Here is a 16,503-nt window from a genome sequence, read left to right on the forward strand (position 1 = left end):
ATTGAAAACCTATATTCACTCTGCAAGCGAATCAATTGACATGCAAACATCTCTACATACGTAGTGTTCACTTTTCCACCCAACAGTGATTTAGTTTCCAGAATTCAAATCTCTTTTGTAGCTTAAAGGAATTACTCGTCACTGTACAAGACGTTGTAAGACCAGTTGTTTTCTGCCCCCAGCTGTCTCTGTAGGCATGACCCACTAGAAAACTCCAGCTGCTTTTTTTTTTTGATGGGTCTCAGTTTCACACGTTCCCTTGGACTGGACCACTACAATCTGAAATGCTTTTATTTAGCTAGCAGCAAGTGCCCTGGAAATAATCAAAATAAACATCCTTGCTATAGTTTTTTGCTTTATCTCATCTTTTTTGCTTTTCAGCAAATGAAAAGATTGAAGACATCAATGGCTGCCCAAAAAATAGGTCTCAAATGGTAAGTAGTAAAGTGGTCTGTTGTTTGTGTGTATGTGGTTGAGTATCAAGTGAGAGTGTGTGACTCAGATGTCTGAGACTTCTGATGACAACTTTTAATTAGTTTTTCACAGTAGTGAGAGCAAAGGTATAATCTGAAAAACATTAATATTACAGTTCTTGCCCTTTTGTATTCCATGGTAGTTGAATTAGGCCTTATAATTTATCATATACTTACAATTGATACTATTCTTATATCTGTATTTTATATTTCTGCTATTTAACTATATTTCACATAGTTAGACAGGAATGTATAAAAATAAAATTTTCTTCCTCTATATAGACAGTAGTATTTCAAAAGCAGAATTTGGTATTTATTTTAAAGTTGGATTAAAAGTTCCTGTATCCTTTGAAAAGAAACAAAATAAATGAGTATAACACACTAGATAAAAAAATTTCAGATTTGAAACTTCAAGGTGTTTTATGTATGCAACTTGATTATTTTGACTGGTAAGTTTTAATTTGTAAAAGAAGTTCGTTTGTATCTTGCTTGTACATAATATTTAAAACTGAAAAACTAGAAATTAATGCAATAAAATTCAAAGTGTATAGTACCTCTAGAGTATGACTGTTGTGAGTACTAGTGAAGTTAAAATTATAGGCAGAACTGTACTGAGAATGCAAATAATAAGAAACTGATTTCTAAAATGCATCCTAGTTGTGTTTAAAATTTATGATTTTTAAAAGTTTATTTCCTTCTGTATCTTGAGAAAAAAAACTCATTTTACAATATAAATTCTAAAATCTCCCCTTTGCGTTGCAAATGCTCACTTTGAGATACGTGAATATCTGTTGTGTGTGTGAAGCTGTTTTAATATTTTTCATTTTTATGACTCTGTTCCCAACTGCCCTTACCTCCACAACTGTAACTTGAGCACAACTACTCATGTAGTTAAAGGAAGGATTAAAGATTTGATGAGAATCTGCCTTTTATGTCAGAAACCACACTGTGTTCTGCTATTCTGTTTTGGCTTTTTGGTGTTTTTTCCCTTGGAAATTAGCAATCTTACTTAAACCCGCGGAGCAAGCACTCTCTAAAAAGAAAGCCATCTAAAAGATTTATCACTGCTACTTTTTACTGCTTTGAAGAGGTCGGTTGCTATTCTTGCTGTAGCCACAGCAGCTGCCTAGAGTATAAATAATTGAGGAAATGTTGACAATTACTATAATTTAATGTTCCACAAGTGTATCATAAGAACTGAATTTCATTCAGGACTGGAGTCTATAACAAATTCCAGGACATTGTAGCTAAATGTCACTTGAAGTTATTATTCTCAATGAAGGAACAGCATTCTTCTGTTGGATAGTCGGATGCATGCCGTAGGTTGCTTATAGAAGTCAGATCTGGTTATAGCCAGAGGCATGCAGAGGGCATCTGCTGGGTCAGGAATTATGACGAGTGCTGGAAAGACGTGTTTGCTTCCTCCTCTGATATTATTCCGGTTGCTTGTTCAGGAGGGTGGAGTGAGCTGGACTGCGTCCCCTGCTCATGAGACCCAGTGCATCAGTCATAGTTAGGCGTCCCCAGTGGTTTTCCTCACATGAGAAAAATGACGATTATGCTTATGGCTTGCTTTTGTTTAAGTGCACATGCTTACAGAGCTCTGTATCATACTACTGTAAAGATGCTAAGGCAAGGACATAAGTATCTTCACAGAAGTTGTGTTTACACAATTGCTTGCAGTGTTTAAGGAGACAGCCCTTCTCCAGGTCTCCTGCGTTCTAGGGAAAATGCATATATTACAGTGTTTTGTTGGGGTTTTGGGTTTTTGTTTGCTATTTGTTTTCTTTTTTTAAAGATATGGCAGTCTTCATCTTTTGCATGTTAAAGCATTTTCTTCTTAATATAGCTTACAACTGTTCTCCAAAGCGTGGGAACTGGTGTTTGTGTCTGGTACTTCTGGTTCAGAGAGATGGCAGAGGCAAGGCTGTCCAGTCAGTTCAAACACTCAACCAGGTGATGTCTAGTCTTATTTTTGCGAATGAATCTTTCAGTTACAGGTGTCCATATCTATGTTGTAGTGTCTGTAAAGTGGGCATCACGGATGAGTAGATTTGGAGGGGGGGAAAAAAAGGCACCATAAATGAAAATTTAACTTTGCTCATTAAATAGAAATACAACAGTTTAGAGGGAAGCCTTCTACCATCATCTTTCTCCCTATGGCAGTTATCTCAGTTGTAAACTTATGATGCCATGAGCAGACACATGTGTGAGCTGAATTGTGAAGAGCCAGCTCACATCAGCCAGATGTATCAGCTTAGAAAGCTGGAGCAAATCTGTGTCTTCCAAGATCGTTAAAGGGGGTGTGAAAGCAAATACATTTGCTTCCATGTGGCACGGTCCTAAGCCGGCAAAGCCCGCCAAATCTTAGAGAGTTCAACACAGAGCCAGGTCAGGTCTCTTTGCATTGTTGTTCCCATTGCTACAGCGTTGCAGAACATCATACAAATTTGCCCAAATTGAGCATTAGAGACAGCTTGGATATGTCAGGCTCAAAGCCAGTGCTAATAAACCGTGTCAAATTAAGTTTAGTTCTGCAGAACCATTTGGGACAGTCACTGCTTATCAACCTAGTCCCAGTGCCAGAAATGACATGACCCCCACTGGCTCCATGAAAAAATCACTTAGGTGAGAACCTGTCCCCCCCCTTGTCATCTTGTCTGAGTTTCTCTGCTGTAGGGAGTATCCCTCTCTTCCTTTGCTCCAGATAAGAGATGACTGGCTTTTATATAATCTATTATAGACTATTCTATATCTTGTCCTCTGCATAAGACCTGTTTCAGGATGGTTGTTTTTTTCCAAACCTCTATGTTTTTGTACTGTAGATATTCTTCTAAACAAAAGCCTGTAATTGTGATGATCAGTTCCAGCTGGCATGCAGAAAATCCTGTGGTTAGTAGACGATGTAGTAGTCTGGAGCATAGGCTCTGGGACCAAGAAGAGTTGGAGACTGTCACCACAACTGCATTTGGGTTTTTCGAATGAAGTGCGAGGACATTTGCGGGTCCTGAGGGAACTGGCAGATGAAGTTGCTAAGCCACTATCCATCATATTTCAGAAGTCGTGGCAATCTGGTGAGGTTCCCAATGACTGGAAAAAGGGAAACATAGCCCCCATCTTTAAAAAGGGGAAAAAAGAAGACCCAGGGAACCACAGGCCAGTCAGTCTCACCTCTGTGCCCAGCAAGATCATGGAGCAGATGCTCCTGGTGACTATGCTAAGGCACATAGAAAACAAGGAGGTGATTGGTGACAGCCAACATGGCTTCACTAAGGGCAAATCCTGCCTGACTAATTTGGTGGCCTTCTATGATGAGGTTACGGCATTGATGGATAGGGGAAGAGCAACTGACATTGTCTACCTGGACTTATCCAAAGCATTTGATACTGTCCCAAACAACATCCTTGTCTCTAAACTGGAAAGACGTGGTTTTGATGGATGGACCACTCAGTGGATAAGGAATGGATGGTCGCACTCAAAGAGTTGTGGTCAACAGTTCAATGTCCACGTGGAGGCCTGTTACAAGTGGTGTTCCTCAGGGGTCGGTACTGAGACCAGTGCTATTTGACATCTTTGTTGGAGACATGGACAGTGGGATTGAGTGCACCCTCAGCAAGTTTGCAGATGACACCAAGTTGTGTGGTGTGGTGGACGCGCTGGAGGGAAGGGATGCCATCCAGAGGGACCTTGACAGGCTGGAGAGATGGTCCTGTGAGAACCTCATGAAGTTCAACAAGGCCAAGTGCAAGGTCCTGCACGGGGGTCGGGGCAATCCCATGCACAAGTACAGGCTGGGCAGAGAATGGATTGAGAGCAGCCCTGAGGAAAAGGACTTGGGAGTGCTGGTGGATGAGAAGCTCAACATGAGCTGGCAATGTGTGCTGGCAGCCCAGAAAGCCAATCATATCCTGGACTGTATCAAAAGGAGCATGGCCAGCAGGTCGAGGAAAGTGATTCTGCCCCTCAGCTCTGCTCTCGTGAGACCCCACCTGGAATACTGTGTTCAGCTCTGGAGTCCCCAACACAAGAAGGACATGGAGCTACTGGAACGAGTCCAGAGGAGGGCCACGAAGATGATCCGAGGGCTGGAGCACCTCTGCTATGAAGACAGGCTGAGAGAGTTGGGGCTGTTCAGCCTGGAGAAGAGAAGGCTCCGGAGTGATCTTATAGCAGCTTTCCAGTACTTAAAGGGGGCCTACAGGAAAGCTGGAGAGGGACTTCTGACAAGGGCGTGTAGTGATAGGACAAGGGGCAGTGGATTTAAAATGAAAGAGGGGAGATTTCGATTAGATATAAGAAAGAAATTCTTTACATTTGAGGGTGGTGAGGTACTGGAACGGGTTGCCCAGAGAAGTTGTGGCTGCCCCATCCCTGGAAGTGTTCAAGGCCAGGTTGGATGAGGCTTTGGGCAACCTGGTGTAGTGGAGGGTTTCCCTGCCCATGGCAGGGGTGTTGGAACTAGATGATCTTTGAGGTCCCTTCCAACCCTAACCATTCTATGATTCTATGATAAAATACTGGCACGATTCTTGATAACTGAGCAAAGGTGGTAAAACAAGACTGATTTCCTCTCCTACACACTTCTAGAAAAAAACCTGAAGTCAATAAGCCTGAGTAGAGCTGTGTCTGGTAATGCTCTTTGGTTATAGAAAACCAGGGATATTTTGCTTTTCTTGCTGTCTTTGCTTTCCCTCCCTCCTGTTTTGGTGATGATGCTAGAGCTCAACAGTTGGTATCTTGCAGAATGTGGACTATACAGGAAGTACTGTTTAGTCCCTTCCCTTCTAGGTAGCGTGTATTGTTCTTACTGATGTAGGTGCCTTTTTGAATGCTGAATGTTACCTATTGTAAAGGGGTTTGTATCGCTTATATTTGTAAAATAGTAAAGTAAATAAAAAATAGGGTACGTAAGTGAGCAGATGTCAAGTCTGACTGTAATGGCAGCTTGTAGGAGTCTTGTTCTATAGGGGCTGTATTCTGTCTGTGAGAAAATATGTTGTATAAAATGGTCACAGTCTTTGAAGGAACTTTCACAGCAATATTTTAGCACCGTGGGGCAGCTGAGCATTTTATTATCTTGTGTATTAATACATCCTTTTTGCATAGTACGGCAAGGAGAGAGAGGAAGATGGTTGTTACCTACTACATGCAAGTGATAAATCATAACAGATGAGATAATGGTAAAGACTAGATGATATAAGAGAGAGGCAAAGGACAACATGTTTGAAAGATCACAGCATTAATGTGGAGAGTGAGGTAAAGTAAAGAGGAGGTCCATATCAGCCAGAACAGTAGTGACTGGGGAGAGAGCCGAGTAAAGAAAGTTAGGTTTGAAAACATGGACTTAAGACAAAGAAGAGAGGAGATACTTGCCCATGAGGGGATATGTTGACAGACACAGATGGCGGTTGAAACACAACTGAAGATGAGACTGGAAGAACAGGTAGAAGAAGTAGCAGCAATGTGTCTCATAAGAGAGGTAGAGGGGTTTTGCCACCTTGAATGTAAAGTTAAGAAATACTGAACGTGGCAGTGGAAAGAGATAAGACATATCTCTATATATGTTTAAGAAAAAAGTATGAGTAGAGACTAATGAGAAAATAAATGTATTTTTTCCAAGTTTCAAAATAAAATAGAAAAAAATCACAGATTATGATAGTCTAGAAAGAACCAAATGTTAGGTGTGAAAGTCTGAGAAGTGATAATGTGTTACCCTCGTTACTGAAGCCTGAAGGAGTGGAGCAGTAGCAAAGCTGTCGGTGCTGAGGGGAAGAGGATGGGAGAATCTGTAGGTGGATAAAGCAGACTCACGTCGTCTTGTGCTAAGCCTGGGGAAGTTGTGGGACACTCAAGACAAGAATTTGGAGCAACTGAAAGGAACATAGGCTGAACCAATACCACAGCTCCCTCCTATAAATAGAATAGGAAATAACTGTGGTTCTCATGTGGGTTTGTGGTTGGGTTTTATTGTTTTTAAGGATGATCACTTTGTGTATATAAGTATCTGTGTTATCAAATAACAAAGAGGAGGTATTTACTTCTTTCATGTGTTGACCAGAAGTTTTTCTGATGCAGGTATCAAGCTGTTCTAGTGAAATAATACTGTTCGGTCTTTCTACTACTGTTTGTCTGGCAAGCATAAAGAATCTTGTAGCACACCATGGGTCAGAGCCTGCATTTCTTCCCAAGCACTTTATGAAAGTCAAGATGAGGGCTGTGTTTTCAATGTGTTCACTTTGTTTGCATGGAAACCCTACTCTAGTGATGGCAATTCGACTATTATTTTAATATTGGACTGATTTCTTGTATTCTGAAAACTAGCTGTTCTGTAACATATGTGACACCTAAACTCAAAGAACACTATGTATGAAAATTCTCCAGCTTGGGTAGGGACCCTGGTGTTTTACTGGAGAAAAAAGGATGAGATGTTGAAATCTTCATTACTGTCTGTGTGTGTGGCACATGCTATACATATTTCTGTGTTCTTTTTCTCAAAGAATTGGATAATAAACATGAATGTTGGTGTGATATGGCCCATACTTAAAGGGTACAGCTGGGTACGCGTCGATGAATTTGTTGGCAGGAATAATATGAGCTGAAATCATCTGGATCACCTCAGCAGCTGTGTGTGTGTAATATCCACTCAGTGGGTGAGCTGATGTGTTTTGTATGACTGCTGTTTTTTTTTTTTAAAAAAAAAAAAATATTCTTAGTTACTTGTATTTTTCTCGTGGAAGATAATTCTATCTTTGGTCTTCAAGTGCCGGCATTCACTTTAACCTGCTTTTTTAAACATTTTGAGCATTTTTATACACCCAGTGTTGTCTAAACATTGCCATACCTAGCTGCAATAAATTTGCAAGGCTGTTGCTCCATCCCCCTCTGGGTTAGTGGGGCTGAAGTCTGGTTGATCAGCCGCCAGTTCCCCAAAGCCGAGGAGGACTCTGCTGCCTGGGCATCTGCTGCTAATTCAGGGAAGCAGCTCTGCTGGGAAGATCAAAAGCATCACAAGCATTTTTTTTTTTCCCCCTCTGCAAATTCCTGGCATAGGACTTTTGGAAACATATCCCAGTGGTTAAATATAGCCATATATTTTCAAGTTATCCTACCCTGAGGTTGTTCTGAGAAATGTAGTAAAGGAACTTTTCCATCTTCTGGGTGAGCCTTCTCCTTGCTTTGCTTGGGGAGTTTGTATCTCTCTGTTAGTATATGTTTAGAAATTTACTCTGTTTTCATGTTACTGCGTAACAAATGGGTATCTTCTGGCCTTAACCCGTGGTATGTTTCCTCACAGCTGAAGGTTAGCTGGAGGGGAAGACGTTACCCGGAGCCATGCCAGACTGGCCAGTGCCAGGCACCAGCTTAGCTCCTTCAACTACCGGTGAAGGCACTTGGCCAAATAATTGAGTTTAGGAATGTTTAAAGCGTTTTCTCTAAGCATCCTGTGTTTCTGTTGATCGAGTATGAACCCGTGTTGTCATGTAGACAAGAATGATTTACTACAGAGGTGATCTGCCAGGTGGCTTGTACTTAGATGTCCTTCCTCCTCACTTTATAATTACTATTCCTAGAGAAGATTTGTTTTACTGTCTCCATTTTTTCACAGAGATCCAGACTGTTGTTATGCTACTATGCTTACCGTTTGTGTGTTGTTATCAGTGAGACAGGCGTGGTTGGATCATAGGCTTCTGTGTTGCAGAGCTTGCAGCCTAAATAAAACCACAAGCTGCCCCCTCACCTCCGCCATCACCCTCCATAGAAAATAACATGATGAATAGAGCTAGACTGGATTGAAGAGGGCCAATATATACATCTCCCTGCTATAAGGCATCATAAAGTGTCCCTAAACAGATGTTTGTTTAATTTCTGGAGAGAAAGGCTTCCAAAAGTCTTCTGCATGTGGAGTTGGGAGATAAGGCAGTATGCGCATGCAGTTCTGTCCAGTGGGTGGATGTACGTGGCACCTTTGGAGACGTTGCTGATGACAGTCTGTCATTCCCATAAGGGATCATCTTTGTGATCCTTGAGGACGTGCTCAAATTCTTTGCCCTATACAGTGATGCAAGAACTTGGACATCATCTGTCTCTTGAAATAGTATCAAGTTTGATAAAGAGCAGAAGAGAACTCAACAAGTCATTTTAATGGAAAAATTGGAAGATGTGAGCTTAACTATGAAGACAGAATTAGTTTCTATTTAATAATTTATTTTACTGTTAAACTGAATTATTGCTTTTGAATACCAATGCTTCTACCTCTTGTGTGGACTAAATACATGGACTAAATGCAAATGCACTAAGGGGCCAGGGTCATTCCGCATACATATGTGGAGATCTCTGTATCTTTCACTAGGGTTTTTACACCTACACCAAAGTCTAGGAAAATAATTCTTTTTTGCCATGCCTATTATTTATGTAAAATTATTACATAAATACGCCTTCTATGCAATACTCGGCAAACATATAGCATCTTGCTATGTTTTGCATAAATGAGGAAAACTAGGAAATGATGGGTGACAGTCTTTAACTTCCCGTGCCTGCGTATTAGGGCATATGGATCATAGGAAACTGCGTTCTCGGTGAGGCCGTATTAGGTGCAGTGGATTGTGTTAGCTTCACTGAGACTCTATCGGTGTTGAATTTGGTACCATAAGCAAAAAAATTGTGCTCAGACTAAATTTTGTGTGGAGTCTGTCAGGGATAAATTATGGGTTTTGTTCAGGGTTAACATTATCTGAGCCTTTTCTAACTAAGGAAAAAAGGTTAAATTGATTTGAGGACGAGCGGAGGTAAAAATTCAATTATTCTTCTCCTTTCTAGAAAACTAATGAATTCTTTTTCTGAACTCTGACTGTGAAGAAAACTTTGTAGTCTTCCAAAATGGCAGCAAAATCACAGTAACCTGAGTTTAAAGCTTAGGTGGATAACAAAAGGTGTCTGCTCATGTTTACATAATTTAATTTTGATTTCTGAGTCACGTGTTGTTTCACAACAGAAACCCCACTGTCTGCTGCACTATTTAAAAACAGCAGAGTGAAACTATATATTTAAACAAGAATACGACAGATTTTTCTGTCAGGTTTATGATGTAAGAATTAAAGCTATTTGTACAGCAATTTCTCCTGATGCCTCAATCTCCATGTCTTTTTAGAGAATAGGTAGTACTAAGCTCTTCACTCTTGAATATCTAAAATAGATTGTAGCTTTTACGCAGGATTATACAGCCCAGAGAAATAAACTTTTTGTCAATGTGTCTTGTCATAAATCCTTGATTTCTAGCCATTGCTTATGCACTGTAACTGTGATAATGGCTATTATAATTACTTAGTTTGTGAAGGTAATACATATCCAGAAATGTTTATTCTGCTGCTTTTTCTTTAGGAAGATTTTTATATATTTAATGCCTGAGCTAAACAGTACTATTGTGCTTGTTCTGAGCAATTATGCAGGAGAATTTCAGTAGGAGATGTTATCCAGGATCCATGTGCAAGGAAGGAGGGGGCACGTATGTGTTGGTGTCCCACCAGCCACCGGAATAAATCAGTTGGGAACAGGTGAAGCTGTGACCCTCGAGTCTCGAGACAGAAGTATGCATGTTGGCCAAGGCGGAGAGGGTTCCCTGCGCCTGGGAACGGGCTGCGGCAATAGCTCCCTTCCCATGGATCTTTTTTAGAAACAAACAGCTGTTGATGACTATATTGCAAGAGGTCTTTCAAATGACACAGCCGTGAGATGACTGTTACGACTTCTTCAGTTGCGTGTATTTGAATAAACAAAATCGCATCATTTGCTGGTATGCTGTCATCCCGCTTACAATAATTGAGAATCTGTAATTTACTTGCATTGCTTAAAATTAATTTTTAATTGGTGGGTTATTTTATTTTTATAATTAATTACGTAACAGAGTGCAACAGTATTACTACACAACTTTTTTCTGTTTGTGATAAAATGTTCTGTGCAGTTCTTTTTACGTGAGTTTCGTTGAATTCTGGATTCCTGCTGCAAATTCAAGTTTATGATATACAGAGCCTTCAACATTTGAGCTAGTATTGGAAATACAGCAGCGTACAAGAGCCAGCACTTACTGCAGCGAGAGGTTTTAGTGTCAGTCCTCCTTTTTAAGCATTTATGCTCTTTTAAAAATACTGTTTTATGTAGAATTCAAGGATTTTTGGGGAAAAAGTCCATCTTCACTAGATAATTATCATATTTTCCTTTTAATCCCAACTGCACAGCACAGCACTGGAAACATAACTTTCAATCTGGAAGCCCTGGATAGAAAAATATCTCCTGTGAAGAGCCAGGGAAGGTGGAAATGAAGTATTTGTGGGACTTCCTACCCACCTCGTTATGTATGTCCTGAGCACAGGCATGATTTCTCTCCATCTTTTCCTGTCTTCACTTATACATAAGCAGAGATTTAGTGCCAATAACATATAGTTAGTGTGGTCTGGGCTAAAATTTAGTCAAGTATCTACTGAGACCAGCGAAGAGTTTTGTCTATATCCTAAATTAATGATTCTCCAGAGGCAGATACTTGTTTTGTGAAGTCAAACTTGTTGCTTTTAACTAATTGTAATTTAGGACATCTCAAGATTTCAAATTAGGTTAGTGCCCAAATTGTACTTTTCTTTAAAAATCAAAAATCATGCAATTGTAATAGGGAGGGTCAACTCTTCCCATATATGTGAAAACAGTGTACCCATGGTAATGGATTTTTGGTTCTGTAGCTAGATCTGTTACAACCTGGCTTCAGAAGATGGATTAGTTTTATTTGCCCTTATGTTACATCTGTTATTTCAATTTCGAGATATCCACCAAGTTCTCTCAAAATCCTGAAACTTAGTTTTGAGAGACATTTTAAGCCAAGTAGTCAGAAGCAGCATATGAACTCTTGGAATGACATATTATTTTATTTTAAAAAGGATACATTTTGATTGGGATAACTACAAATGAAGATGTATTTTAAACGAAGCAATAATAGTATTTATATCCTTCTGGGGAAAATGGAATTTGCAATTTTGCCTTGGTATTTCTTATATAAAATTATGTTTAGGAAATAATGCAAATGAGGCATTATTTTAGGAGAGTACCCTCCCTCAACACTCTAGGGATTCAAGGATTGTCAGTGTAATGACTTAAGATTTTAAAGCTCTTCCTACACTTTGATATAAAAATATTGAGCGTAAAAGCTTGATCTGAAAATACAGACAAGGAATACATTTTGCCTTGAGAAACAGCTTGCTATAAACAGCTTGTGTTGGGCTCTTTCCTTGTTTCTACATTGTACGTGAAGTCTGCTACAATATTGCATAAAAGTTTGTGAAACTTTAAAAGTTTCACATGAAATCGATCGTCTTTTTTCTCGTTTGAAAACTAATATACTGACCATAACATGGAGCCTCAAGTACAATGGAAAGCACTGGTTTCAATTTAAGTAGTGGGTCTTCTGGATGAGCTCGTGAAAACATCACATCTATCACTGTAAAAGTTGGGAGCAGAGGTCTTGCATCATAAGATGAGAAATTTCCCATGATTTCTAAGTAAAGGAACATACAGTAAGTTTAATTCTGATTTATTATTTTTTTGAGAAAAAAACGTCTGTATCTGCAACAAAGGCAGCACCAGATATACTTTACCTTGTGTGTTTGACTTGGCAGAGTTGAACGTACAACTTTGTAGACAGTCTCCATAGTGAAGCCTTTGTCTAATATAGTCAATGTTCAACATATATCAGTGCCCACGTATGGATCTCCATTTACAGGCTACAGGCTGAGGATATTTGTTTGGGGTTTTTTTTGTTTCTGGCGTGCCCTATTCTGCTCGTACAGGCCAGGACATGTTTCCTAGCTCCTTTTCTTTCTAACACTGACAAGAATAGAGATTGAAATTGCTCTTGTCTGACAAGTGCGAAAGCTTGTGTGGTTCTAGTGGCCAATGTTGTTGGAAATACATGACTGCTGTCAGGTACGTTTAAGAACAGAGCAAAATTTGAGTAAAAATTTGAGATACCTGGGAAATTTTGAGATACCTGGAAAAATAATAGTGTAGTAAGAATTAAATGAGTGTATTCTGATCAACAGAAAGGAATTCAATGAAGCTGTTAAATTTGTGTCTACTTGAGTTTCATGTATGTAGAAGCAGTAAGGAATGCAGAGTGTGCAGGTCTGGTGGGAATGAAAACACTGATGTGCAATGATTTCTCTTGCAAAAGTACTTAGAAATCAATAAATATGTGTGACTGGTAGCTTTTAATCCTGCTTTTCCACCAAGAGGCTGATGATCTTACGGGTGTAACAAAGCAACGACTGTTGGTCTGGTGCTTGAAAGTTTTGCGTATGCAATACTTTTTAGCCATGAAGCCTTCTGTTCCCGTCTTGCCAGGTAGCAAATGCCACCCAGAGATTCATATTAAGAGGAATGTAACTGGCTGAAACTTGGAATCGTAGAATGGGTTGGGTTGGAAGGGACCTTAAAGAACATGCATTTTGCTTCTATGACTATGAGAATAGGGAATCATAGAATCGTTAGGGCTGGAAGGGACCTTCAAAGGTCATCTAGTCCAACCCCCCTGCAAGGAACAGGGATATCTCCAACTAGATCAGGTTGCTCAGGGCCTCATCCAACCTGGCCTTGAATGTCTCCAGGGATGGAGCATCCACCACCTCTCTGGGCAACCTGTTCCAGTGTTCTACAACTCTCATAGTAAAAAATTTTTTCCTAATATCCAACCTGAATCTACCTCCCTCTATTTTAAAACCATTACCCCTTGTCCTATCACAACAGGCCCTCCTGAACAGCCTCTCCCCATCTTTCTTGTAGGCCCCCTTGAGGTACTGGAAGACCGCTATAAGGTCACCCCGGAGCCTCCTCTTCTCCAGGCTGAACAACCCCAACTCTTTCAGCCCATCCTCATAGGAAAGGTGCTCCAGCCCTCTTATCATCTTCGTGGCCCTCCTCTGGACCCTCTCCAACTGGTCCATGTCCTTCTTATGTTGGGGGCTCCAGAACTGGACGCAATACTCCAAGTGAGGTCTCACGAGGGCAGAGTAGAGGGGGAGAATCACCTCCCTCGACCTGCTGGCCACGCTCCTCTTGATGCAGCCCAGGATGCGGTTGGCCTTCTGGGCCGCAAGAGCACTTTGCCGGCTCATATTGAGCTTCTAAAATGTGACACTTCATATGTTATGTCTGAACAGAAATTTAATTCTATGGGGTTTTATTTTTTTCATATCATCTCCTAATTATAATAAAGGAGGAGGAGCCCCCAGAGGCATACAGCCCCTCGGGTGCGGGCTCAGCTATCCTTGGTTGGTGTTTAGGAAGATATCAGAATAAATACTCGTCGTATAGGGTGTGAGACTGATAATGTTCTTTGATAGTTGACTATACCTGAAACAGTTCACGTGCAACGATTCACAATTGCAAATTCATTTGATGCTTTTGGCCAGGAAGTTTAACAATGCACGGCTCAGTTTTGGACACTCCTGGTAGTGTGTCCGAGCGAGATAATCACGTGGATATATGTCCTTGGTTTGCCTTCTCCTTTTGTACAGCTTTCCCCTATGTTGGGTAGGCGGAAAATGAGAGCATCCAACTGCCTTCATTCCTGCTTTGCTTCTGCTGTGTGAAATGTTGCTGGCAAAGCACGTGAGAAATCGGAATTGTCAGCCAAAAAGCCAGTTGTAGCTCACAATGAAAAAGAAAGTATACACTCCCCTTTGGCAAATCCAGTCTTTTCACATCTGCTTAAAGGGTTTAAGTAATATGTGGACTTGGCCAAGAAAGGGCCCGTAGAGTCTCCGTGATGATTTGCTGCTGAATAGTGTAATTTCAAGGAGGCAGCTGTACTTCGTGTCGGAAACCACCATGACGCAGGGTCATTAGGTCTTTGCTTAGCTGAGATCTATCCAGGAAATTCATTTCTATCCTAGGTACACTCGTCTAAATAGTCTAACTACCACGCTACTACTTTGGAATAGCTTGCTGTCTCCACCTCTGTATGCATTGGAAGATCTTTCTCCATAAAATGATATTTGCAGATTACTAATAGTTAGTTCTTCCGTTAATACAGCAGGGGCTAGAGACACAATCCTTCCTTGGAGCTTTTATAGGTGGAATTCATTATATGTTACACTGTTGGAAATGCTTGTCTTTAAACAAGTGATGTGATTTCTGATGCATTAGAGTAATTCTTAAGAAAAGGTGATAAACTGAGCTTAGGGTTCTTCACTAAAGCTACTGGCCAAAAAGGTTATTCATGTCATAAGCCATTTGACATGTGAAGATTTCAGTAGCTGTCTTATCTTCAGTTTTTATGATAAAAAATCAGTGATTGCATCCGTCGCACATCCCAATGTCCCAAAACACTGTTTTCATTCTTGGCATCTCAGGGTGGGTAGAAGACAGCATCCTGGTCCAGCATTCAGGGCTTTTGCCTCTTACAAAACTCTAGAGCGCCAAGTGAGTGTGAGCTTTTTTCCACTGGAGCTGTCTAGCAGTCACAGATCACTTTTATGTGGGCCACCCGCCAGTTGTTGTGTGGGAAGCGCCCTGAATTCCTACTAACACTACATTTTAATCATTTCAGCTATACACCTGCCTTCTGCATCTCACTTTCTTCTTGAATTTCCCCAAATGTTGTTCTGTTTTCCTTTCCATGCTCTATTTTTTCTTTAAAATCAACTAATTGCTCACGTTCCTGTCATTCTGCCATGTGATGTTGGTAGTATCACAGATGATACTGTGTAAATGTTAACAGAATCATTGATGTGGTTTTGTCCTTAAGTTGTATTTTTCAGTGAATTCCTTGTACGTGTGATGCTGTATGTCCTGTAGGATCTTATTGTAGTACTTTACTTTCTGAATGTTAAGAGGTTTACTTTTGCAAGCCTCTGTTATTACCTCTTTATTTCATCATGCCTGGTTTTAAGTACTAAACTAGGATATTTTTCTGTTTCTATGTTTTGATTCTTACGAGTTCTTAACTGTAAAATCATATATAAAATAATTATACATAAAATAATAGATTTTTCGTAGTTCACTTCCTGCAATCTTTTTTCTGCATTTTATATTACTGTATTTTTTTCTCCCCTCATTCTTTTTCTGTATCAATATAGCACCAAAAAGCCCCTGTTTCTCACAGCCTTTAGCCAGGCATTACAACTGGTGCAGCAAGGTAGCCTGTCTGTCCTTTTATATGGCAACGAGGTTCAAGTCACTCAACCTGCGGTTCAAATATACAGCTCAAGCATTAGTGCTCTATTGGGGATCATCCATCAGCCTAGGGATGGGAGCAATATATCTTAATTAGGTGGCTAAAATGCTCAGTAAAAACTTGCTTTGACCCAGGGAAAGAGACGGTAGTGATTTTAAAGGGGGCACCTTAAATCTGAATCAGATCTACAATGAGCATGAGATTAGGGAGTCAGCAAGGAATATTATCATAGAATGGTTAGGGTTGGAAGGGACCTTGAAGATCATCTAGTTCCAATCCCCCTGCCATGGCCAGGAACACCTTCCACTAGATCAGGTTGCTCAAAACCCCATCCAACCTGACCTTGAACATTTCCAGGAATGGGACATCCACAACTTCTCTGGGCAACCTGTTTCAGTGCCTCACCACCCTCAGAGTGAAGAATTTCTTCCTTAGATCTAACGGAAATCTATGCTTTTCCAGTGTAAACTCATTGCCCCTTGTCTTCTCACTATATGCTCTCATAAAAGATCCCTCTCCAGCTTTCTTGTAGGCCCCCTTTAGGTACTCGAAGGCTCCTAGAAGGTTTCCCCGGGGTCTTCTCCAGGCTGAACAACCCCAACTCTATCAGCCTTTCCTCACAGGTGCTCCATGATGCTTAGATCATCTTTGTGACCCTCCTCTGCACTCATTCCAACAAATCGATGTCCTTCTTGTGTTAGGGGCCTCAGAGCTGAACACAGTACTTCAGGTGGGGAGCACCAAGGATGAGAGCACGGATGAAGAACTCGCTACCTAGAAGTAAATCTGTGGTCCTCAAGGAGAGTTTGAGCAAAG

The 16,503-nt window shown here is 40.6% G+C and overlaps 1 protein-coding gene across 1 annotated transcript in view; it reads left to right on the forward strand.

Annotated features, from left to right (window-relative positions):
• NAV2 (neuron navigator 2) overlaps positions 1-16,503 on the forward strand; it is a 240,549-nt gene that overhangs the window by 77,277 nt on the left and 146,769 nt on the right. Inside the window, 1 exon segment of the mRNA XM_086614125.1 lies at positions 382-434. Within this exon segment, the coding sequence (XP_086470251.1) occupies positions 382-434 (53 nt within the window).

Source organism: Tauraco erythrolophus, chromosome 6 (genome assembly GCF_009769465.1).
Source record: "Tauraco erythrolophus isolate bTauEry1 chromosome 6, bTauEry1.pri, whole genome shotgun sequence".
In the NCBI taxonomy this organism is placed as follows: Eukaryota; Metazoa; Chordata; class Aves; order Musophagiformes; family Musophagidae; genus Tauraco; species Tauraco erythrolophus.